Source organism: Dysidea avara, chromosome 10 (genome assembly GCF_963678975.1).
Source record: "Dysidea avara chromosome 10, odDysAvar1.4, whole genome shotgun sequence".
NCBI classification, from domain to species: Eukaryota; Metazoa; Porifera; class Demospongiae; order Dictyoceratida; family Dysideidae; genus Dysidea; species Dysidea avara.
Window position 1 is genome coordinate 23,719,721 of NC_089281.1, and position 27,942 is coordinate 23,747,662.

The following is a 27,942-nucleotide window of genomic DNA, read 5'->3' on the forward strand; positions in this document are numbered from 1 at the left end:
TAAACTTCAAAAAAAAAGTAACTTCATTTATTTAAACTGTTTGATTTACAGCACACAGTTACAACAAGACAAATCCATTTTTAAAAATCAATCGTATAATCCAACAAATAGTACAGCCAAGTGCAACTTATAAAAGTCATCACATTAACAAAACATACAAATTTTATAATCAAATAAAGGTAATAAGATAATCAGGGTAAGCCTGAGCATCTGTAAATATAACAAAAATCGATGGATTGTTGACGTTGTCAACAACAGAGTCATACAAATCTAAATCATTAGGGGTCTTTGGAGGTGGTGTGATATAACTGGGATCTCCAGTTGTAAATTCTCCAGTAAGAACTCTGGATAAAATTATGTACTTGCATCCATGTGTATCTCTTGGTGAATAAAAATCTCTAGCAGAGTAACTGGCATTCCAAGCAAAGTAGACACCTTTTCCTAATAATGTTGCTGCAGAAAATAGATATCAGAGTGTTGTACAATTAATGTTATTAACAACAGTATAATAGTAGGAGTCATCAAATAGCAGAACTCAGGCCGGTGTCTATGTCAAGACAACCTGTTATACAGTGGTTTAGCAAAATGGAAGCTAAATACATATAGAATTTTTATAGCTTACAGTACTAGTCTTGATACTTCAATTGCATTGTGTTATGGTAATTATAACAGCTTGGTATTCCAACTATGCCATTGGTTATATGCACAAAATGATAAACACCCTTGTACATTTTCAGCAAGGGTGACTCCAAGGGGGTTTCTAAGCTTCCAGAAAGCGGCCAAGTAATTGACAATTACAAAAGTGCAAAAATGTGAATGTGTTAAATTAGAAGCTAGCAGGCAACTATTATAATATGTATACCATGATTTGCTTTATTTTCATGCAAAACAAATCCATGATAAACATTTTCATGTAAAAATATTATCGTATGATTTATGTGAATGACTGCTCTATTAAAGTAGTTCGATCTTCTGTAAAAATTTTCATGTAAGAAATTTTCGTACAAGTTTTACATACGAAAATTATTTTACAAAAAAAAGTAAATTATGTTATTATTCTAAATGATATACTGTACATGGGCATTGGGAATGTGAGGGACATGCACCACCTTTCCGTGATAAAGATACTCTAATCAAGACAGTCAATATCTCTTAAAAAATAATGTAAGTAGCACTTGATTTACCAAATAACAACATTGTGAAAACAGTATAAAGTATCTCAGAATATTTAAAATCTGAATACGTATACTATGCAGGTCTTCAGTTCAGGGGCGGATCTAGGATTTATAAAAGGGGGGGGGGGGCTAAGTCAAGGTACTAATCTCTTGGGTAGAGGTGTGTGAAGCACACTTCCCAGCATGCGAAGCATGCTGGAACTAGGGGGGTCTGGGGGCATGCCCCCCCCAGGAAAATTTTGAAAAATTGATGCTAAAATACTGCAATTTGGAGACATTTCCACATAAAATCCCTAATATTTTCTGCCTGTAGATATTTTATATACTGCCTTTTGATTATAGGTATGGCTCTCTGAAGCATTTTACTAATGGAAAAGTTTGGGTAGGTACGGACAACCAAGAATAGGTGCATGTTAGAATAATAATGTTGAAAGTAGAAAATTTTGAAATTTGAACAATACAAGATTGGATTTGAGAGCATTTTCAATGGTAATTGTGTACCTGAATTAAGTATTGCCATACATATTAACTACACAAGTAGATGAATGAAGCCCTTTAAACATGCAGACTAATCCACTTCTAGCTATAGGTGCAGGCAGATTTGGAAAAATTCCATAACAGAACCAACTACATGTTTCCAGTGAATGTTCTATTAGAGTAGTTAGCTGACTGCTCTATTAGAGTATCTCGATCTCGTACACCTCCAATGCTGATCTGGGTCCTTGTTACATAGATGTTTATAAGGTGGTTTTATGAGTATTTGTATTATTAGTGATCATATAATTATGCTAAGACAAAATTTCATTATAATACTCAGCATATTGATCAAGTAAAGCCTAAATATGAAGGGGGTGGGGGGGGGGGGCTTCAGCCCCCAAAGCCCCCCCCCCCCCCCCCCCCCTCCTGGATCCGCCCCTGCAGTTATGCTTCAAAGTGTGTATGCTTTAAGTCTGCATGCAGTGGGAAGCTGGAAATTAGTCACCAAACCGTCCTGGAGTCGCCCATTAGGGATGAGTCGATATTTCCAGAGTAGTTTATGGAAGGAGCTTTATGGAAGGAGAAAATGGTGGCTGGTATAAAGCTTAAACCTGCAAAGAGACTTTTGGGGAATGTGCGTTTGCACAATACGGGCGTGCATGATGACATTAAGTGGGGTAACTTAATTCTTATAACCTATAAAACTACACATTGATCGAAAGTCTGTTCACTGTCAGTGGGCTACTTGGAGAAGGTAAAACGAACACTGCAACTACAGCGGCTTACTTGGTATCAAGCAATGAACAACAGCAAGTCAAATTTCCGTGTTTCAAAATTCTTGCCAGATAATTAATTTTGATTGTGGGTTTACTCATGTGAGCCTGATTGAAAATTTAATGGCAAAGGGAACGGAACTTGTTGCAAGGTAATAGGAGCAACCACCATCGTGATATGGATCATTTTATAAAGGTATGTAAAGGGTTTGCATGTTTCCTCACTGAAAAGTTGCAAATTACATGGCTTAATTTTGGCATAACCATCTAGTGTTAGGGTAAACCCTAGGTATCATTTTAATCCCTGTTACATAATGAGTACAATGGCCATAAATTTTTGTAGCCATAGGACATGCAGACACTTCAAAAGTTACAGTGCTTTTGTCCAAGGCACACGTATTTATATTACATTTAAATCCAGCTTTCTGGACTACGAGTATTTATATTACGTTTAATCCAGCTTTCTGGACTATGAGATAACAGCGCAAAACATAAGCAAAATGCTCTTGCAATAGAAAGCAAATATGGCATATGCACAATACTTTACTACAATGATCAAGCCAAATTGTGTGTGAGTCATGAGAATTTTACAAAGAAATATTATTGGAGATTTACCAAAGAATAATATGTAGAAATAAAGCAGTCACATGTAGTGGTACAAACACACTAAAGCCACATTTCAAAACAGCATAAATGCATACTTGTGTGGGAAGTTTTCTCACCCACTGGATACTTTATACCTATAACACAATGCTTGTATCAGTGTGTGGTTATGGACAGACATACACACTAGATAGACAGTTGACCATGCCTATTTGCAGTATATGTAGCTCAAATTTTTTACCCTTGGTAGATTGGAAAAAGGAACAAGAAAAACCATTTAAGCTGTTTTATAGTTTATCATGAAAATGACTATTTTTATCTTGATAAAATGTGGGTTGGCTGGATCCTCTCAAACAATTATGACCTTACTTACTCAAACACATGTGCACACACATACATTCTTTATATAATATTTCAGTTTCATGAAACCAGGCACATTCCCACTGCCAGCAGCCAGCCTGTGGTTATTTGTGTGCACATGGGATAAAAACTATCATTTGTGGCTAAGATCTCAAATATAGCACAATGCTTTATCATGTACCGAATATTAGATGAAGTTTAACCTGTTAAACAAAGTTAACGGAGGGAGATAATTTGTGTTTGTATCGGCGGTGTAGCAACACATTGCAGCTAGCCAGCAATAGATAGGTACGTAGCACACCTGCATCACAATGCTAGATGTAGTATGGAACAATAGGTATTAATTGGAAAACACTACGAACGCATGCGCAGGAAAAATACCGCATGTATGGGTCACTTCAAATGTGTTAGCAGGTGGAACAAAAAGTCCCCTCCCATAGCCCACCCTTAGGACTAGGAAACTATGTCAGAAATTAGTACATAAACAACCAATTACATTACTGTTGCTAAATAAAAGGATTAAGAAGAGGGAATTAACATGATAGTATGGGATTATTCTAGCAGGGGAGGAAATGCACAGACATTAAAAGGGAGTCTTGTATGGTAGACTCAGTTATTGAAGGGAGTCTTGTGTGGTAGACTCAAGTCCAGTGTTCCCATATTCCAAGAGTAGCTTTTCCATCCCAAGACTAGCTTGGGGTGTGACAGTGCAGGGTTTCATTAGGATTGTTAGGATGGCCTTAGAAATCCCTGTGGCTTCAAAGTTGGGAACCCCCAGGTATTTCACCCCCAAACCTCATGCAATTGGGAGCCACAATTTGTGGCTGATCATATCAGTGGTCCTATTAAAAAATTGTATAGGAGAACCATGGAACCCTGCACAACTACCAAAACAACCACCATCATTGGACGGCGGTTGACAAGTGAACAATATCAGCTTGGAACAAAAGGCTGATTGTTTGTGGTTCTCTATTAACGACCGACATTAATAACTGATAAGCTCTCAGCTTCAACCATTTGTCCATATTGTCTTGTAAGTTTGACTATAATACTATGTATATATGTACACCCACCATTTCTTCCAGCAAAACTTCTGTTAAATCCTTGATGACTGATCTTGTAAGCAATATCTCTAGGACATCCATGAAATAATTCTAACTCATTTACAGCATCTGCAGAATTCTTCTGATCCATCGACTTCTTTCTTGCTACAAACTGAGCATATAGCACAGTGTTTTGAACACGTTCAATTCTTATGATTCTCTGATATTGTCCAGCCTGAGAACCCTGCTGAGTTGTATTCACTGGCTTAAGTGAATGTTCAACTCTACTTTTCACATACACATACTCTTGGTCACTTGGATCTAAAGCAACCAAAACACAGCTGACATTTTCAGACATCTTGGTCCAGTTAGAAGGACATTCACCTGCAAATGTATATGTTCATATATACATATCAATTTTACAATTTACTTGAAGTACGCGTTTAGTACTGTTTATCAGTGCATGCTCAGTATAACAAGCATTGGAGGGTATTTATCAGAACTATACACTCCTGAGAGTATGTATGTTTCTGCATGATAACATGTTAAATGCCACATTTGAATAGTGGCTACAGTGTATTCTTAAAGATAGAGCATAAATGCCACCTTTGAATAAATGCTACGGCCATTACATATTTGAATCTGCAGCAGTGGAGTAACTAAACCCGGGCCTAGGCCCGGGTGTCAGCAAATTATTAGATTGAAAACAGACATTTTGTATACCACGATGCCAAGATAGGCTTGGCCAACCGTCACGGACCGTAGGCAATGTATTGAAAATTTGAACAAAAGAGTGAAGAAGACTTACTGGTCTTAGGTCTATACTCTAGAGTATCTCTTAGTGAGCAATAGTGGACCATTGATCAATTTGATCTATGATTTTATCGAGGCACAAACTACCACGCCCCTTAAATTAAATTTCACGTGCATACATTAGGCTGTGGCGTTTAGACCATGTAAACAATGTTGAGCACGTGTCCTAGCACATGGTAACAGTTGTGCTAAATGGCCAGCTTTTTCAGTGCTATTCTCTTCAACACTTCCACTCACTCCATTTAGCGAACGTGTGATGCAACAGTTAACAAAAGGATAGTCCATGCTTGAGATAACAAGTAACAAAAATATTAGTTACTCATACTAATTATTGTTCTATTTTTAGACTAGCTTACTTATGTGATAGTGCATTTAAACAAAGGCAGTTGACCTTCTGCAATTGAGGCTTGAGGATCGTTCCATGCCAAATCAACAAAAAAATCCTGACCCCTTCGGATTTTCATGAAATTTGGCATAGACATGGACTCTACTAAGAAACTTTCTCACACCAAAATTTGGCCCATTCTATTGATCTCCCTTTAAGATATGACCACTCCAAGTTTATTACAAAATACTACACTGGTTTAATAAAATGGCCATAACTGTCAGTGATTGTCACAAAGTCTTTCTGTTTAGATATTTGGAATGCTTATTAAATTCTCTTTCATGGGATATATAATTCATTATAATTACTCAAAGGAAAAGGTCAAACCACAAAAATGTGACTTTTTCCTTTGATCTTACTTTTTTCAAAAAGGATATTTCAATTACTATCATTTTTTGTTCAAATATTCTTCTAATACCCTCCTTTCATGACAGTAAGTTTGAAGTTGAGATGGCAAGTAGATCATGAGTCGTGGCTACATACGTAATTTTACATGCTACCGGGGGCATAAGTATGAACACTATTATAACAATATACTTTACAATTAAATTATACTATGGAATCTCATCAGAATGTGGTCAAGTTGTAATACACATACAGTTGGAGGCATAGTATAGAAGTATCATAAGGTGATTAAACAGAAACATCAATACTCACCATTGCTGAAGTCACACCGATATCCCGTATTGTTATGTATATCGATGCAGTTATGATAACAACATGATTTTGGTGCAAACACCATCAGGAGTCCATAATAGAGATTTTATGAACTCCTGATGCCATAATAGGGTTTGGTAGCAAATTATCTTATGGCACTGTAAGTTTGGTGAGAGAAAGGTTTGACAAAATTGTGGAAACTTTACATTAACATCATGAAGTTGGAAGGTAAATTTGCCAAATCCTCTACCAAACTTTTCTGTTATTCTGTAGGACATCTGTACAGTCAGCGACATCTTTACATGTCAGCAGACATTACATAATAACAGAAAAGTTAGGCAGAGGAAATATTTGGTGGAGAATTTGGAGAATAAGGAATGATTTAAAGTGGAACCTATTTAATCTGGTCAAAACTTTGGGCCTGTCACCTTCAGGCAGATGACTGCTTTTGACAGGTGGATTAGTGTATGGGTATCTCATTTGGAAAATTTATAATTGGCCATTATATGGTGGCCTTTCTATAGTACAGTCACTGTACCAAATTAAAACCCTCCAACTTGATAATTTTAATTGTGAAGTTACCACAAGTTTGTCAAACTTTCTCTCACAAAACTTACAGTATCAATTTGCTACCAAACCCTCCCACTATATGGTATCAGGAGTTCATAAAATCTCTATTATGGACTCCTGATGGTCCAAAATCACATTGTTATCATAACTGCATCGATATACATAACAATAGGGGATATTGGTGTGGCTTCAGCATGATGTTTCTGTTTAATCACCTTATGACACTTCTATACTATGCCTCCAACTGTATGTGTATTACAACTTGATGATGAGATTCCATAGTATAATTTAATTGTAAAGTTTATATGTGACTGGATTTCACATACTGTAACAAGGCTTCCACACACACAAAATCAAACTTACGTTTTTACCAGAAATGGATTGCTGGCCTAATACACTATCATATTCCACACTGTACTTCCTTCAGGACTGGCAAGTCTGGTTTCTGTGGCAGCTTTCTTCCGACCCTGTCAAAGCCACGAGTGGGAGATTGGTGCCATTGAATGGCCATGGCTTTGTGATAATGGTAGTGAGCTGGGACTTCACAGAGAGCTCGCCAATAGTGTTCTCAGTCAATTTGGAGTGATTTGAGGGCCATGGAGAGCCCAAACTTGGCCTCTGGATTCCAATCGTCTTCTTGCTTCATTTTATACCCCTATATTAAGCCCACCCACTGCCCCCCACCCTATTACTACCGCCTGTGATATTATTACCCGCTCGAGAAAAGCTGCCCAAAACAGGGCTAATTTTGGGTATCAGAAATGTATACACCCACTCAGTGATAGCTAGTAAATAGATGCATACTTGGTGCAAATTTTGTTTGCACACCTGTAGGCACTGGAAAGTTATTACACAATGATTACTTAAAATCGCCATATCTCCTAACGAAGCTTTGTGCGTCGAAGCCGGGTTTTGTCAAATTCAGTCACATATTGTTATAGTAGTGTTCATACTTATGCCCCCGGTAGCATGTAAAATTACGTATGTAGCCACAACTCATGATCTACTTGCCATCCCAACTTCAAACTTACTGTCATGAAAGGAGGGTATTAGAAGAATATTTGAACAAAAAATGAAAGTAATTGAAATATCCTTTTTGAAAAAAGTAAGATCAAATGAAAGTCACATTTTTGTGGTTTGACCTTTTCCTTTGAGTAATTATAATGAATTATATATCCCATGAAAGAGAATTTAATAAGCATTCCAAATATCTAAACAGAAAGACTTTGTGACAATCACCGACAAAGTTATACGGCCATTTTATTTAACCAGTGTAGTATTTTGTAATAAACTTGGAGTGGTCATATCTTAAAGGGAGATCAATAGAATGGACCAAATTTTGGTGTGAGAAAGTTTCTTAGTAGAGTCCATGTCTATGCCAAATTTCATGAAAATCTGAAGCGGTCAGGATTTTTTTGTTTGTTGAAATGACCTTTGAGATAACACTGATAAACTGCATTACAAGGCAATTAATTGTTGCGAGAGTTGGTCTGCTATATATTAAAGTAGAGGGATTACTCGGAAATAGAAATAAGGAGTCAAACTGGAATCTGGAGTGGTAATTCACTAAATTCAGTGGACGAAATCAGTGTGGCCAGGAGTGTCTAACATAAATAGCTACACGTATAACGAACTATACACTGCCAGTGATGTATAACTCTACTTGATCATGGACGAATATGTTGGAGTACAGTTGAGACACGTGAGAGTGAGATGAGGCTCAATCTGCAGTTATACTTACATAGATAGTAATTTGTAATAAAACAGCTACTTGGATATGATAAGTTAGCTAATACTACACCATATGTTGGCTAGCCCATCTTTGGGTCATTAGCCTTTTTGTACAATCATGACATTAAGTGTTCTGTGGGGGTGTGTCACCCCATCACTCTCCGGTTAGTTATGCCACTGATTGCACTAGGCCCTGGTGTCAGTCCAGTTTTAGTTACGCCACTGATCTGCAGTTTTGATTATTCTAAAGAGTTACTGTAGCTGCTTATCCCTGAGTTGGGAAGGTAAAGTAGATTACCCTGCAGTATTGTTCAGTAATACTTTTGGTAAGGAAAAGAGCAATAGTGTTACTGCATCATGTACCTAGAGGCCAGGCCATACAATTACTAAACATAACAACAGTCTAATTCTTATAACAACAGTTTTCATTTGCTATACCGAATAGTCACCACACTTAAAAGCTACTTATGCTGTAAACACTGCCCCTGAATAGTAGCCATCCTTCAATAGTAGCTGCCCTTAAATAGTAGCTGCACCAATTTTTGGCACTGTAGGCTAATAGTACAGTAACTGTGGCATGGTATGTACTACTTTCACATCTTTTATCAAGAATAAACACATACTGAGTAGGCAACTGTGTTTTGATAGTGTTGGTCACGTAAATACGTAATGTATATGCGTAGCACCTAAATATACAGTTACGTATATTCATGGAGTTTAAATATCTTTAAACTAAGTTAATGATGAACACGATAGCAGCATCAGGCATTTGATCGTGGTGGACAATAATAGGAATAGGTGCCTTAATAAGAATACTTGCACATGTGCAGATGCACCATGTGCTCAACAATTGGCAGTGTACAATGTGCACCATCAGCCAGCATTATATATAGACTCACAATTGAAAGTTTCTCTATTGTGCATGTACTGATATACATGTTTGAAAAGCTGGTTTAATTATGCCTACATTACTCATGATCATTGAAATTCACCTTGTTTTATTATAACATTAGGTCTAAAGCTGCATCTCTAAACTTTCAAACGTACTAACTGATGCCTATTTCACACTTCAAAATTAAAGAAACAACTCATCAAGGATACATGTTTGTATGTCTGACCCTAAGTTTTTGAACAATGAATAATGAACTCAAACCCAACAAACTACCTCATCTTTTTATACAATAACATACTTTCTTTCAGCAGATCTTCAAGATCAATTCTCTGTATGTTACATACTGAATGTCCGTCATTGGCCAACATCTTTTTAAAATCAAACTCCTCATAATCTTGATCAGTTTTATCCACAAATATCATGTCTCTGTCATTCTGATAAGCCTGCTCAATGCGGTAATTTGTTAGCACATCATAATCCTCATATTCGCATGTGTTACTTAGCCACTGCCATGTTACTTTATCCTGCAACAATTTAGCTTCTCTTTGCATTGATTCACAGGAATAAATTTGATTTAACTGATGTTGAATTTCAAACTTTAAATCAGCAACATCATTGCGATCTCCTCTTAAGTGAATACAGTTTGAGTCTTTGCTAGTTTCAAAGGTGATTTCTATGTGTTTTTGTTCAGCAATTCCCTTAAAATAATCCTTGTATTTAATTGAAAGCCTTGAAATTACACCGTCAGTTAGCTGGTCACTTGCAAACTGATCGTCAATCATTCGCTGCAATCTACCCTTAGTCTTGGTCACCCTTTCCATATCTTCTGCATAAATTTGTATATGAAGAATTGAACTCTCATATGTGAGAGATTTCTGTTGTGATTGTGGCACAACATGATCACTACCACTGACAAACTCTTCAGTGTTAAACCATGATGACACGCTACCGGCTAAGCGCTGAAATAGCCCTGGCTTACTTACCAATTCTACAAACTTATTTTTAAATGATTGGCATAGTGCTTTCTGCAAAACAATAATTCGAACTTGTCTAACATGTTTGGGATTCGTGTGGCCAAATGCAATGATAGAGATACAAATACTATAGGCAGCATCATCTGAGTTGATACCTGAAAAAATACCAGTACCAATAGCTGGAAAGGCAATTGAATTTAAATGAAGGTCTTCAGCACGCTTTAAACATGCATCAACTGCTTTACCAAGAGACTTTTTCTGATTGTAAGCAATGTGAAAAACATGTTTACATTTCAAGCGACCAGCTGAAGGTGTATCACACACCTTCCCTTCTTTTAATCTAAATCCTTTTGATACCATGGTGTTGCAAATCTTTTGCAGTTCAGGACCACCTTTTTGTAGAATAGCACCAGCTACTCCAGACCCTACAAGCTGCATTGTTTCAGTAGTTGTATTCACTATAATATCACTACTGTCTTCAGTGATGTCTCCTTCCATTATATCAACTTTTACAGGGCCAGCCATAAGAGGCTCAGCTGCAGCAGAGCCATGTTTAGTCAATTTTACTTCAGGTCCAGATGGTTTAGCATTTCCAAGTCTCTTAGACAATACAGAATAAAACTCTGCATAAGCATTGTCCATATAAATTACCAGCTTCACTGTTTTGATACAGGTTGATGCAATGTTAGTTTTCAAGTAGTACACAATTGTACTGACCATAATTTCAGCAACAACATTCTGTGGGAAGTTGAGATTACCAGCTCCTAGAGCGGGAAATGCAATGGTTTGAGCTTTCAGACTGTCACTTGTTTCCAAGCACTTCAGTACAAGATACTGCAAAACCTAGGAAGTAGAAAATATACATTGTGCAGTCTTTTATTCAAATGTTGACTTACTTGTGCAGAACGTTTTCCATCATAAACTGGCCCAACTGTGTGAATGATCTTCTTGCAATGAGTTGAGCCAGGTCCAGTCACCACCACTCCACCAACAGGAATTTTTCCATTGTTTGTAACAAAAGCTGTACATTCATTCTGTAGAGCTTTACCACCAGCTTTAAGCAATGACGCTGAAACTGCTCCTTGGCTTAAATCAAAGTTACCACCAACAGTATTAACATAGATGTCAGCCTGTAAAATATACATGATTTATCTGAAACCTACCAACGTAACTTTAAGTAACTATACCTTTTGTTTTAACAGTTCTCCTTTATGAAGCTGTACAAATTGTGTAATGATATCATGATCAGCAACTGAAGTTTCGGTGGAAGTTTTATGAGTACTCTCAAGATTTGTTGATTGCACAGCAGCTGGTGCAGTACTTTTAAAGTCATCAAGGTTTTGGCTTATCTCTTGACTAAATGCATTTATAAGAGACTGATCATGTATTACAATAGTGATTTCACGCAGAACAGTAAACATATTACCTGTGCTATACTCCACAAATGCCTTTACCATGCATGCAGCACATTTCTTAGCAGGAAAACCAGACAATCCTAAGCTCATAGCTGGAAAGGAAACTGTCTGAAAACTGGAAGCCAATTTCAAGCTCTCCAAGCATGTTTTTTTAAGGAAAACCTCTTCATTGAACTGCCCACCATTCCATTTTGGCCCAACTGCATGTATTAAACGCTTACAATGAAGCTTCCCTACTTCTTTAGACATGACAGCATCACCAATTTGCAATTTTCCATTCCTAAGTATAATACGATTTGACTCTTCTTGGATAATTGGTCCTCCTTTGTAAGCAATGGCTAGTGAAACACCACCAATGTGCTTCAAATCACCATTTGCTGTATTGACCATAACATCAACTGGAAGATCGACAATATTACCGTGCATTAAAATTATAGCTATGCCCTCCTTTGTGGTTCCCATACACAATCTCGTACCCTTTTTAGCAATTTTAGTTTCTGCCACATTTTCCCTCTTATCTGGTAGCATATTCAGTTGTATGCATGATTTTTCTTCTGCTTCAATTCCTCTAATCAAAGTTGTTCCCTTCTCACTATAAAAAAACTTCACAGTTCCTGGCCTTGCTTGTTCGATGGGAGGTGATGTGCATATTGAAGCAACCAACTGCTCAATCTCTTTAGCAAATCCTGCAACTAAAGACTTCTCTCCCCTAAGCAAAATACATGAGGTCCTGTTGCTTTCACTAGGTACTATGTAGTTAACCATTCTTTCATTTTCCAGCCTGTGTTGTATCTTATTCCACTTACTAGCCATGTGAGTTGTCAGTAGTCTCCACTGGGCATCACAAAATGTTACCGAACTCTCTGCATTGCAGCTGTTTTCTATAAACTGTTCAATATTTTCTTTTACAACTGCTAATGACCTCTTGTCTCCAACTACAATCAGACCATTGCTTGAAATGCTAATAGACACACAATGTGTTTCTTCCAAATTGGACCTCAAAATAGCCCAATCATTACCCTTAAGCGAAGGGAGAAAGATTTCTGGATTACCAAAAGGAACTGATACAGATACAACATATCCTTCAATTTTCTTTGCTACAGTGATGCCATCACTTTTTGCACTACTTAAAAGCCTCAATGTTCCCTTAGGATCAAACTGGACTTTAACAAGTGACTCAAAACCTTTTAGATAACTCTGAAGTAAACTCCTGCCTCTAGTAGTTGACAGAAACTGTACTATATCATTAGAGACCCTAACGGCAACACTGGACAAAACAAAATCTCTTTCATGACCCTCTTGTGTGGGTTTTACTCCACTGAAAAAACTGCCACGATTTTCAGAGCCTGGTTTAAAGATTGAAAGCACGCTGTTTACCTTTGACTTCAAAAGGGGTAAAAGTTTACTGTCCTCCTCTTTTTTGCTTGTTTCTAGTTCACACGCGTCCTTTAGTTCATCCTTTATTTTATACACCATTGGCTTCTCTCCACTAATAACAACAGTTAAATTTTCTTCATCAAATTTAATATCAACTAGTGGATGATTCTGCAAACAGTTTATAATAGTGGGATACATGACGGTTTTAATGTCAGTTGGGAAGCTAACAGTTTCTGATACAAGAAATTTTAAATAAGAACCAACCATTGACTGGCATTTAGTCTTCCAGTCTTCCACATGTTCACAACCAGGACAAGGATTGACTTTAATTTGATCCATTTCTGTGTCTACAGAAATAGTTGCAAATAAAGGTGCAAGCATTTCTTCAAGCTTTCCCTGGTTTTTCTTTATGCAATTCACAAATGGTTTTGAAACATCCATAATGAAACCACTTTGAGTAGGAGCTAGATTCGCTTTAGGTTTACTTAGTGGTGATTTACATTGTGTTATACCTACATCATCTCCTAGCCGAGAGTGATCCTGGCTAAGAATTATCTCCATATCTAAACATAATATAATAATTGCAAATAACACTATACATGGGTCTTACCATCTTTATTGTTCAAATGGACAATAGCTGTTCCGTGGTCAACAACCTCTATTTCTTTGTAAGACTCAATTCCTGATTTATTTTTGTTGGTGAAATACATTTCCAGCCAATCTTCAGTACACCTTTGTGTAGGGATATTCTGTATTAAAACACTGTTAGCTAATGATGCTGGACGTCTTGCTTGAACATGATCTTCACCCAATGGAGTACTGTTCATTTTGAATATTACATTAGCAAGACCTACACAGCAAAATAAAGCATCTTACAGTCATGTTGGTAATCATATAATGCAGAACACATACAATTGCGCACAATTGGGAAATTTTACAGTATGTGCTTTGGAGCAATACAAATTATGAAAATGGTGAGCATATACGTATAAGGAACAGGTCGGCGTTATATGATGTAAATTATCCCTAATAAATGCAACTTGCAGGCTGTAAAATAAAATAAATCTAATCTGATAATGTTGTTGTAGGGTGGCACATAAAAACCTTATTTCTGTATAAAGCATCAAATGGTATTCTTGATATATATACACTGTATCATACAATACGATAGTACTGTATAGTATGGGATCATAAAGATTTGGGCTTTTTTTGGCCAAAAATATCACCCAAAACCCAGCTTCACAATGCCTTCATAGTACCTTGGCAGTATTGATTAGGTAAAATCAAGCCTCTTCTAATAGGCTGCTACAAACTTTAAAAAATTAATTAATGGAATTTTTGCTGACTGACTGACTGACTGACTTATGCCTCCAGACAAGCGTAACTCAATAATGGCTAAGGTGATGGGCCTGGTTTTCTCACTGTTCGACATTGCTTCAGCCCGACAGGTCTCTTTTGGCATACCACAGTACACATGATACATGCATCATGGATTTACCTCCCATTTCTCTTTCTGACAACTAGTGTTGAGCGACATTGCCTTTCTGATAATCTAGATTATTGTTTTAAGAATTATCTCAATTTTCAATTAAATCTCAATATCTGCTTAACTGAAGTATGCAATGTATCTCTCTGCATCAAGGCATTCAACAAAGTCTCTATCAATCATAATGGTTGTTTTGTATGCTAACAAGTTTAAATTCTTAGTATGCTAAGCCCTTTCTATGACCAAAGAAACTTTCACAAGACCAAATCTATTAAGGGTAGGGTTAAACTAATCTGCACTATTGTTGTGCTCCACCTGCTTTTTGCAACCAGATTGATGCTTGCTACTTGACAAGATGTAAAATGGATTAGTGACTAATATCTAGATTGCTGACGAATAATATAGACTAGTGAAAAATATCTAGATTATCGATTTAATCGATTAATCGCCCAACACTACTGACAACGCTAGGTGTTGATTAGTGGTATAGTGCATGTAGGCTTCCTTTTGTAAGCAGGAATTGTATGTATTTTCTGTGGTAACTGGATTGATTACAGAGGCATTTCTCCCATTGTACTTCGTTGTAAGGCTGAACATAGCCGAAAGCAAAGCATAATGCCCATTTCGCTTTTGAGTCAGTAATCGATAGTTGGGTACATGTTCAGACGAAAACAATCATCTTTTCTTTTGATGTGGTATGCACAGGTTCACCAGTCATAACAATGTAACAAAAAAAAGTAAACAAACAAGTCATACAAAGGAAGTCAAAGGTAAGTCCATGATGCATTCGCTGCAACAGATAAAAAGACACATCTTGGGCCTAAGCAACATCAAACAGTGAAGATATCAAACTTGTAGCATTAGCCATAGTCAAATTATGCTTGGCTGAAGACACCAGTAAGTTATTAAAGTACCAAAATTTCTTTGCTGAAAGTGTTTGGGGTTGAATGTTTGGATATGATTGTGCCTAACCAATACTGCCAAGCTGTTGGTAAAGAAAAAGTTTTCACAGTGATATTTCTCGACAAAAAGCCCAAATCTTCATGATTCCTATTACACAGTACTACCATACTGTATGATACTAGTATTTGATGATGACGATCATGTCTTCAAAAGCGTCAGCTAATAGCACCTCAGAACATCAATTCATGTTGATATTATGTTTCAATATATAGTACACCAACAATTGCTGGATTGAATTTTAATCTTATACATTAATTTGCATTAGTAAATTCGTTATTGGGAAAGTAAATACTGTATTAGACCTAGACTTTTTTCAACATAGTAATCTTGTTTTGTGGTCTGTTCAATGCACAGAAATACATATCCATGCATTGTCCATACGATTATTTAGTGATGATTTGTCACAGACTACAATCAACTAGTTGTAATTTTGTGACTACACCCAATCCAAAAGCAATACAAAGTTATGTGTCACTCAATATTACAGGTCAAATGATATAATATCTTGAAATGGTTGCCATCTAAGTCATATTTTCCGATATTATCTAGTTATCGCTTGGGTAATATGTTAGATATGCCCCTAAGCAGAGTCTTTAGATTTCCATTATATAATACGTATACAGTGAAACCTCTCTATTATGGACATTTTGGGACCCAGAATATTTGTATGGCTACTTTTAGTTGTAATATAGAGGTTTTCCTCTTTCAGAGGTAAAAATGTATTAACCAGACCTAGCTGTTGGGACCAAAATTTTTGTCCTTTTTATGGAGGTTTTTTCTACTGTATCCTTAATTTGGGGAGTTTGTTAAGAGAGGTTCCACTTGTACGTACTGTATCTAGTGAACTAAGCTTCATACGCACATATTAGAACATTTTACATCATATACTTACCACCAGGTGGCATATTGTCAGGCTTAAAAGTGACCACAACTTCAGTATTGTTACGATCAATAGTATAGTCCCCATCTTCACCATCCAGTTCAGTGATACTATCAATATATAAGAGTAACACTTCATCTTGTATAGTTTGAGGAACATTGTCTAATATCAGAATATTATCAGAGTTGTCATGTGAATAAGGATCATCACTTGTAACACTCTCAATGGTACCAGTGAAAGCTACCAACTCTACTTCAACTGTACTACCCACAATCTTGTGAACTTTCTTCTCTGTTACTCTAGCAGCAACTGTCAAACACAACAGCAATAACACACATACATACTCTACAGAACAATAAGTATGGAATGGGTATTGGAAAATATTAATGTACGTGTGATCCACTAAGCGAAATCCGATTAGTTTTTCTTTGAGACTTCATTGTTGTTTAAAGTGAAAAAACAATGTGTTTTTAAAGCTGCAGCTCAATCTGTTGAATACTCTTGGGAAGTAAGACCTATATGCTTCAATGTAACATGTTTCATACAGTTAGTTATTGTAATAATTATAAGGAAAAAGTAGGAATTATAAGTTCAATTAGGGATCATAAGAAAAAGTAGGGAAACAAGGGAGGTAACTTACACCTGCAGATATACTTGTATGACCTGTGAACCTGTGCATACCACATCAAAAGAAAGAATGGTACCAGAGTTAATGTTTTCATCTGAACGTGCACTCCGACTATCAGTTACTGACTCGACAGTGAAGTGGCTATTACGCTCCACTTTCAGCTATGTTCAGCCTGTTACACTGTGCTACAAATGAAGAAGAGTGGAAGAAGCCAGTCACCAGGCAGGCAGGGCAAACAAGCAGGCAGTAAGGAAATTTCATAGCAATCTATTAGAAGCATTTAGGGTCGTACTGAAAACATTTATGAGCTTGGTTGTATTTAACCAATACTGCCGAGCCACTGGGAAGGCATTGTGAAGCAGGTTTTGAGTGGTATTTTTGGCCACAAAACTCAAACCTCCATGATCCCTAATATACCATACTACCATACTGTAAGATATTGTCGCATCAGATGTTTTATCTACCCAACTTGTGCAGAAGCTTATTATCCCCTACCCAATGACTTCCTGTATAGTTGTTTAGTGTTGTTACGTACACTTCTTAGCTCTGTGAAAAGATTTAATGTTAAATGGTTAGTGTTATCGAAAAAGTAGGTGATAGAGCTTGGTGTAGCATGCATAGATAGAAAACTCTTAGCAAGGCACACGGTAGTGTGTTGTGTAGGAAAGCCGGCACACCACATCTTGGATATATTGACAGGAAAAAAGAAAATGGCATTTTCACGTTTGCATAGTTCTATAGCTCCTTCTCCAAAGCACACCATTTTTGCATTATAGCTGTCCACCAGGTAGGGTAGGCTGCGCAAAAAATATTAAACTTGTACCATCTATTTGCGATAAATGAACATTCAAAATTTATTTCTTCTTATGCCGTAGGGGGTCTATGGGGGCTTCAAGTTCTTTTTTGCACACTTTGCGAATATTATTTTTTTAAACGGAGTGTAGTTTGATATCAATGCTACAAACTTTGGTGCAAATGAATAGTGTATAAAGGTGAAGTAACACTCTAAGATTGCTATGAATCTTATAAATATCCACGGAGTAATGATCATTAATTTATTTGCATAAAAGATCAAACTTTTGTCATAGCTACAGGGTAAGCCAAGCATGAGAATAACTTGAACATTGGTGTGTACATAGGCTGATTGTCATAGCAGTGCCTTTTGACAGTTTGAAAAACAATAGAGTTGTAAGCAAAAACTAAACTCGTGGGATCAAGATACCCTAATACAGCAGTCACCATGGGGTAAAAGTACAGTGAAAAAACTTACCATGAACCACCCATATCCTTAACCATTACTACTATACTGGCTATTTACCTCACTTAATTTCTACTTTATAAATGAATCATGCAATACCATACATTTACAAACCTGTGTTCTGTAATCATCATTGTGTCTGTAGCGTAAAATATCCATTATCGTCAGCATTTCACCAAAACCATCATAACTTTGTAAGTGAACAACCTATGAAGGTCCAGTTTTCACTGCTCGACAGACTGTTCGTCACTCTCCATAGAAACCGAACTTCGAAGCGCTAGCAGAAGTAATTAGCTCGTTACGTCAAAAGCGTAAAACTGCAAATAAATCAATTATCGCCGAAATGAATCAATTGTCAACCGCCCAATTTATTTATTCATTTATTAGTGATGCACAAAACTCAAACATGAGTGTATGTGTGCATGTATGGTTTGTTCATAAACCCATCTACCCAATACATTTCCATAGATCTATTATCGACGGGTTTAGAAACTTTCCGTTTTAACTTGCTGCGGAATTCATGGATTCCCTAAAGATTTTTATACAATGTGGGGGATATCCTTGGGGAGTAAATGGCTCAGGTTTGGCTTTGCTGTGCTGTTGTATCGTTCTGTAATTACGTTACGGGTTTTTGCAGTTGGTGGAAAACCACCAAACTGTTTGTAATAACTGGGTATCTAGGATCTAGAACTAGTAGAAAATATACAAGAAATGCTTTCTAATATTTACCAGTAAAGAAAACACGTATTTTGTTTAATCCGTATACTACTACCTATCTCGTAATATTCCCGTTTACGTTACACATGCTTCAGTATTGTTTCAACATGCTTCAACAAACCCCAAAGTCAGCCATAGGGTGGAAAAGTTGTGAAATCTTGAAAGGTGGCAGCTACGAAATGGCTGCAATGCCAATGATGTTTACAAATTTTAATTGCATCCTAGGGGTGTGCACTGCTTGAGCCTGCCAGGAGCACACCACCCATGGTGTGCCTTAGCACCTTAACTCATGTTTGCATAATTATACAGAAAGGAAACAAAGATATTTTTACTCTCCATGAACAGTTTAATATGATGATACATTATTAAGCGGAGTCTTCTTTCACTGTTTACTGAAGCAATTTAAACATACATTTTGTAGAACAAATTTATTATTTCAACAGGTTATAATGCAAAACAGAATTATGATTATGCAAACTAGCCAGATTTTTGCTCAGCAGTTCACACATACTCTCATTCTTTGAATTTTGTATTTTTATCTGACACTTCACATGAATGACACAGACATAATAGCACAAAATGCTATTACCTTTAGGATCCACAAAAGACACATATGCATATGTTTCTTCGATTGTCACACTTTTCACATCTCCTCCTCTAGATTTCTTCTTGTTAGTGAAGTAAAGTTTCAACACTGATTCATTGTGGGTAGATGATAATCCTTTAACCACTACAGTATCCATGACATTAAGTGGTGGATACAATTGTTCACTAGGAGTAACTACTGGTTGTGGTACTAACTGTACTTCAACATCTTGTCCAACTATTTTATGATGTGTTCTCTCTGCAACTCTGGCAGCAACTATGTATAGAGGAGTTGTTAAATATGTGTATTATAAAGATGTTATAACCTAATATAAATCTACTTAGCAACACACATATCTAACTTTCTACCACAGACTGCATGTTTACCAAAGGGAAAATTAAGGAGACATGAACCCGTTCAGTTAATTGCGGTGCAATAAAGGCCTAATTCCTATTAACAGCAGGATTATAAGACAATCATATTCTTTGAGTCAAGTTCATTAACTAACATATAACTAATTATTTCATCCTTGGAGAAACAATGTTTCTTATCAGTCTTTGTGTAACTGTGTATATATATCCTCATAGATACTAAGTTATCCACCACAGAAGTTACACTAATTAATTAAGGACAGTAAAAACGGCTCTAGAATCAACTCACAGGGCAAAGATGCTACATTTATAAGATGATCAGCAATTTATTGCTAAATATCATGCAAAAGACTGCTTAGTAGATCACACACTTGAATGCACAAGTTAGTTAATCAATGTTTAAGATAACTTGTGGTTTTGTGCTTTGTTTGATTTTCTATATACTAATCAGTTATACAAAAGGTTATTCTCAACATGTGAAATGCTCTACAGCTCAACTAAACAATGAAACCGGTACATTAAAACTGAGGAATAACATACACACATATTTTGTGCTGTATTTCATCTTGAGACCATTATTGCTATCATAGATTTTTGTCACAGAACAACACTAGTTAATAGCAGAATTTGGAAACAGTAAATAAAATAGTACTACAAATGTAACACAATCATAACAACATGTAATACATGTTTGCATGAGTAGTCATATCTTTTGTCCCATAGGGTACATGGGCTCAACAATTTCAGGTAACAAATGCTTGTAAAAAAACATTCAATTCACAGAATATAACCCTGGGTGAAAAAAGTTGTGAAATTAATGGTGGCGGCCAAGAAATGGCCAGAGGTGTAGGAAGATATATCAGGCAGGGGTGCTGAGGTGGAAGGTGGACTCACCTGCAGGGGATCTGGGGGGCATAGCCCCCCAGACGCTGACGACATTTTCAGAATTGTATGGCTCAAATCATTGGAAATTACATATTTATGGACAAAACAATGATCACATACATGCACATAGTACAGTAGCTATACCTAAATTATAAGTAATAGTTGTAACACACCCATGAGGTTTGTATCTGATTTGATTTGTAAACACGACACCTGAGGGCCGCAGGCCCGAGGGTGGAGTGTTTGCAAATCAGATACAAACCGAATGGGTGTGTTCTAACTGATTTGTGGTATGGGGCGTGCGCAGATCAAAGGCGCCCATTTGTAACACGGAAGGAGCAAGAACGCAAGGCTAATATTGGCTACCACTGAGCGCTGTGTACAAGGAAGGATTTTACTCACTAATTACTGTCTTGATGGTTAATTAGTTAATTCATTGTAGCTGCACGAGCATGAGTTGCCATCATCGATGCCAATCACTCCTACCATTGTACAGCTTCCGAAACCATTTACACGGGTGTAGCTGAAGTGTCTGATATTCATTGTTGAGTGGTGCAGCGCTATAATAGTCTTGGTTAGCTTAATTTATTGGCGAACGAGCCTGTGGTAGATTACCGGCTCAGCCCAGTGGTTGTACTGCTTCCCATTCATTCAGATGAGTGCAGTGTTGTGTGTTTATTCGTTCCAGAGCGATTTACCTCCTTGACATTATTAGCCTTGCATTGTGACTTCCTGTGTTGGTCTGGTGTTTGGTTTCGTTTGAAGTCTTTGAACTAATTAGTGGCCAGACTGTGTGGCCAAAAGGAGGTAATTAGCCATGCTACAATTATTTGTAAACCAGTTTACAACTGATTTGTAACACTGGCGGCAGCCTTTGATCTGCCCACGCACCATACTACAAATATGAATTAAAACCCTATAACATTGTATTACAATAATTTACATGCAATTGTACTGGTATAAATGTCTCAGTATGTAATATATTGTGTGTATACTCTAGAATGGAAGAACGGCCTTGGCTGAATTATATAAAAATCGTCATTTATAGTAACATATCAGTTATATTTATTGATTTATTTCCTAGTGCTAAATGTAAATGCTTTAACAATTAAATCATCAATTCTGTTCTGAAGCAACAAGTTGTCCAGTTAACATGCACTCCCAGACTACTTAATTAACACTTTGTAGACTAGAGAAGGATCGATCTCTCTGTTGCTGTAACTGTAACAGCTACCATCAATAAACAGGGAGGAGGGGTACACCAACACACGTACTTGGATACTGACACACAAGTACACACCTTCTTATTCAATATTATCCACATGTAATGGCAACAATACCATCATCCTGGGACTGGGCAGAGTTTGCCTCTCTGCCCACTGTTTAAGTGTTTATTATTGATTTATATTATTATCTTTTTATTACTGCTACTAGCAGTGTTTGCTGTGTCATCATCTTCGCCTTCGTCACTTCCGTAAACTTTATAACTGGAATCCTATTGATCACTGCACGTGGGAGACACGTGACATCGTGTTGGATTGTGAATCCATCGTTTTCTATACTTCTTCTGAACCACAAATAATGGCACTGACTAGTGTTAAACAGCTAGCCAATGGCGAGCTGCAACATCGAAATCGTCGAGGTAATCGTCATCGTGACCATTAGAATCCCTTTTGCCTGATCACGTGATCAATTTAATTATTTTGCGGCGCACGCAGACAAATTTGTAGGGGTGCTCCAGCATTCGTTGTACCCGTGCTTCCCACGCCCCTGATTGCTGCAATGATGTTGATGCTAATAATGGTGCATTATGAACGGTTATTAGCATCAACATTATTGCAGCCATTTCTGATCACAACATTATTTTTGAAGCTTATAAATAAATGCCACGCCATTTTCAACAGCTTGGCTGTTTATGGGTGGATTTGGGGTTTGTTTTTACTCTTGTCTATACAGATACAATAATGACAGGGGCGTACAGAGGGGGGTTTCAGGAACCCCCTTTGGATTTTGCACACTACTTGAAACATTATAAGAAACTGAAACTTTAGGTTTCCAGAATCTGGAATACAGGACACATTTTAAACTTTTATCTTAGTTAATATTATTGTAACTAGTATTTCAAAAATTGTTAATTTAAAAATGAAGTAGGGATCGCTATGCAATAAAAAGTAGTGAAACAAGAGAAGAATGATGGTATTACAGCATAGCTCAGTGGGAAAGTCCCTACTTTGGCATTGAGCAAAATTATAGTTAATGTGCCAGAGTAGGGAGTTTCCCATCGAGCTATGCTGTAATACAATCATTTATCTCTTGTTTCACTACTTTTTATTGCATAGAGATCCCTACTTCATTTTTAAATTAACAATTTTTTAAAATACAGTTTTTTGTTAATTGTAGCACAGCTAGTTACTTTTGAGCTAGCTATTAAGTTCCTATACAGCTTATTAAAGTACGTATTGTGCCAAAATTGGAAGCACATAGGCCCATAGTAGCGTGCATAGCTTACCTTTGATTGTAGTAGCAGTGGCACTCAGATCTATGACCTGTCTCAGTACGATGGTCCGCGTTCTATTCACCCGGGCCGGAAGTTGTTCGAACAAACAGGCCCTTTCAGTTGTCTGGAGCTTAGTCTCGACTAACAGGATGAAGTAATACAATTTCCACTCGAGTTGCGACTATCCATTCCAATCACTTGCTGATCTAACCGTCTGGCTGAGTCAGTGTGCTCACAGGAACAAGCCGTCAAGTATCGTCCATCTATTAAGTAACAAATGTCTTTGTCGATTGCAGTCCAGGCATTAACAAAAGTCGAAGTGACAACTCAGCAGCCTTAATGTTTCACCATAGATTTCAGGTGTAACACTTGAAATTATAAGCACCCCGCTCTTTCAGCAGCATAAGCGCTTTCTGAAATAATTTTGTGATGTCTACAGAAAAGTGTTGATACGGAAAATAACACCTTGGTGTGGTTTCGATACTTGAAATAGACAACCAACCTGACTGAAGATAAAAGGAAAGACAAGGTGCACAGGGCGTACACTCATCGGAACCCCAAAAGGAACATCCCACCGGTGAGTTTGTTGTAGCGTAAAGTGGTAATTGTGCGTTGATTCGTTTGGGCTCTAGGCTTGCGACTGTGGTCAGTGAGTGAGTGAGACGAATCAAGTTTTGGAGGTTTTTTAAAAATTCTATATCCAGTCACTAGGTAAGTTTTTAATGCTGTATTTCATGTTAGATGGACTAATATTATTCCATAAAGGTGATTTCCGTGGCTTAAAATGTCTCTAGGATGATTTTTAAAGGCAGAATTTTAGGCGGCGTGCGTCATTTTCGGGGGAATCCCTACTTAAACAGTACTACCGTATAGGGTTGGATGGTATTGAAAATTTTCAATATCACGGTATTGGTCAAAGTAATATCACGGTTATTGCAGTTATCACGATATCAAGGCACTAACGAGACCTGTAGTACATGATACAGAAGCACTAAAAATCACATTGTATAAACCACATAGCTAGCTACAGTCAATATCTATGCTATGGAACTGCCTGGGAGCAAAGGTGTGTTTGCTAGTGCAAGAAGGCTGAAAAATTGATTGACAAGTACAATATGGCATTGTTAACACGTGTAAGGAACAAGAAAACAGCTGCATTTCCACTTTGTTATCGCAATAACCAGTTTATACTTATTACAGCCATACTGGTATACCGCCATACTGGTATACCGCCCAACCCTACTGTTTGACACTCTAATAGAACACGCATTTTTTGAGGACTTCTAATAGAACACATATAGAATGTTTGGCAGATCTATGAAATTATAAACGTTTACTAAATAATCATTTTATAAAGTAGAAATTAAGTAACAGCCGAGATAGCTGTGGTTCAGTGGTTAAGGATGTGGATGTTAGGTATGGAGGTCCCTGGTTCAAACCCTGGTAAATTGTCTTTCAACATTTTGTGCACCCTTTTATCCCATGGTGACTACTCTATTAGAGTATGTTGATCCCGTGATTTTACACTTGTTTAGTTTTTGCTATATAACTGTTTTTCAAACATCAAGACACTGCTACGATAATCAGCCTACAGTACATGTATGTACACACCTATTTTCAAGTAACCAATGCTTGGTTTGCCCAGCAAGTTCGATCTTCATTCACACAAATAAACGTTCATAACTCCATGGATATTTGTCAGATTCATAGCAAACTTATAACATTTATTCATCTTTATATACTCTTCATTTGCATCAAAGTTCACAGCAATTGAATGCACATTTGCATTTTATAACAATTTTTAAAAGGGTGCGAAAAGAAATCGAAGCCCCTGTAGACCCCCCTACAGCTTAATAACAAAAAAAAAAATGAATTTTGAAAATTTATATCTTGCAAATGGCTGGTGTGAATTTAATAAATTTTTCTGTGCGGCCTACCCTACCTGGTGGACAGCATAATGCAATGGTGTGCTTTGGAGAAGGGGCCATGGGGCTATAGCTATGTATGCATAAAACGTTGTTTTCTTTCTTCCTGTTAAAAACTGATGGTGTGGTGTGCTGGTTTTCTTGGCCACACGACACACTACCGTGTGTTTTAATATACACAAAACAATTTTAAGAAAGCAGACATGCTGGTAGATTTTACCACAATTTCAGGACACTATAAGCTGATTAAATGTTTCAAGGATAACCAGTTCAACAAATATAAATGCTTAGTCCAAACCAACCTTTATGATCAGCAAACACAATGAACACTTCTTTTGTTGTCATCACATCAATCATAGTGTCAATTATATCACCACCTCCACTCATCAGTGGATTTGTAAAATAAAGTTCAATCATTTCTTTACTTATTGGATGCTGAAATCCTCTAACAACTATTGTACCACCAAAGTTCACTGGTGGTCCAGCTAATGGCTCAGTAACTGGTAACTGTTTCACTTCTTGTAGAGCTGCATCACACTTTGTCTGTGATACTGGATTGTGATCTGTATAACAAATATATATAGCATCTTCTACGATTATTAATTGTAGCGTATACTAACTATTTTAATTGTATGGGACCATTCTGGTTTAATACTTAAGATTTTCTGATGTCATTCAGATATTCGGACTGACAGCACCATTAAACTCGAAAAAGCAGCCAGCAACAGCAAACCACTAGACTCCGGCTTATTTGACAGTGAAATTGGAATATTATATTATATTTCACTGTCAAAAGTTTAGTAGTTTGTTTTTTGTTCACTCCATTTTCTAAGTCAAGTGGTGAGTTATATGAGTGGTCTGGGCAATTGGTGGAGTTCTGGCTAAAGTTTGAACAGCTGGATATAGCTGTATGGCTTTGTGGTGATAGATAAAGACCTGCACTATCATTTTGGCCCATTTTAGCCAGTTTGGATCCCCGAATAACATGTAACTGGGCCTAAATGATCACTATGCATTTCTCTTCCTGCCCTTTTGGGGTACAATATGGATCTCCTATGTATGGTATCTTTTCTAAATACCTTACCTGTCACTTACACCTACATTATTTACTTATCATGCAAGAAATTTTCATGAGATACAAATTTTTAAGTTTCGTAGACATCTTATCCACAAAATTACAAGTTGTATGGAGATCGATAGCCTCGCATGGCCAGACTGTTATCTCACCTTCTCTTTTTCTTTGTGACATCATTGGTCAGCAAAATAGGGTCTGGTGAAGTACTGTTGATCACGGTAGTGTTAGTGAGCACCGATAAGAGATTTTGCTGATATCGAAATTCACATAATGGTGGATACTGATAACCAATCAAATGTTTATGTTTACCTTTTGTAAAATTGTCATTGTTAAACTTTATTTTAGTCTTGTTGTTATGAAATCAATAAAACCAGGGTCAGTAAAATTAATCGGCTAAATAATCTGCTGATAATTAGCGACATTGCATGCTAAACAAATTTCCGATCATTTACTGATTATTCGGTGCATCACTAGTTCGCAGGCAAACAGCAACCATAATAATATTTCTGGCCGCTACGTATCAACCATAGATATACAGACAGGTATGCAGAATTTGAAATACATTCACCAGATCATTGTTACCCCCCTTTGAAAAAGGCGGGATAACTAGAATGTTAATATGTGAGTGTTAATTTTGGTTGTTGGTAAGCCTTCCTCATGAAGGGGGCAGTTAATTAGCGGCCGAACTTGGTTTGTGGGTGTGTCTCTCAATGTGATTTGGGGAAAATGTAGTGGAGAAACCAAAGTTATAGCACATGGCAACTCAATTATTAATCTTTAGGAAGTAGTCACAAGAGTAGAATTAGACTTCTTGGTAATAAATTGCTACTTCCATGCAGTAACAATGATCCAGATGTCGTTTAAGCTAGCCAATGAAGTCGAGTTTCAGTGGAACTGATTCCCGACTATATCAAGGGTAGCTACCCTATTTCGCCAACCAAAAGAAAAAAGATAGCGGTCTGCGAGACTAGGAGATCAATGTCTCAACCACGAAAATCTGCTCCACAAAAATTACCGGCTAACATTTTTGACAATCCACGAAACTTACGAAAATTTTTTGTTCCTATGGTAGTATTCAGCGAGCTGAGCTGAGCTGATTTGGTACAAGAACACGGCGTCTATTACGTAACCAACGCTCTATATGAGCAGCAACACAGAAAAATTAGTCTATATCACTTACAATCTGAGTGAATTCCTTGAATAGCAACACCTGAATCTCCATTCATCTTGGACTCGACCCCTTCCGCGTTGAGAACGAGCTTGAAATTCTCTCCCCTTCTCTTCTTAAAAACGTCTATCAACTTTCTTTTTCAAAAAGTCATCACCGATAGAGTGGTCACTCCGCTCATGATTAATACTGCAAGAGAAACGTACCGCAATATAATCCGAGACCCCGCCTAATCTTTGGCGGCTATATACATCCGGT

General features: G+C 37.1%; 1 protein-coding gene across 2 annotated transcripts; it reads right to left on the minus strand.

The window, feature by feature from the left end:
* LOC136269284 (protein mono-ADP-ribosyltransferase PARP14-like) lies at positions 1-27,912 on the minus strand. Of its 2 annotated transcripts, XM_066064818.1 has the most exons (11): positions 27,697-27,912; positions 25,744-26,004; positions 19,767-20,039; positions 16,587-16,883; positions 13,856-14,095; positions 13,758-13,808; positions 11,641-13,592; positions 11,350-11,583; positions 9,778-11,296; positions 4,462-4,815; positions 1-453 (listed from the first exon to the last, which is right to left on the minus strand). In XM_066064818.1, exons 1-11 carry the CDS (start codon positions 27,740-27,742, stop codon positions 170-172), a joined length of 5,511 nt encoding a protein of 1,836 aa, XP_065920890.1. In that variant the 5' UTR covers positions 27,743-27,912; the 3' UTR covers positions 1-169. The 2 variants fall into 2 exon arrangements, with proteins under 2 accessions (XP_065920890.1, XP_065920889.1); XM_066064817.1 differs by having other exon boundaries at positions 11,641-13,808.
* Between the last annotated feature and the right edge of the window lie 30 nt (positions 27,913-27,942).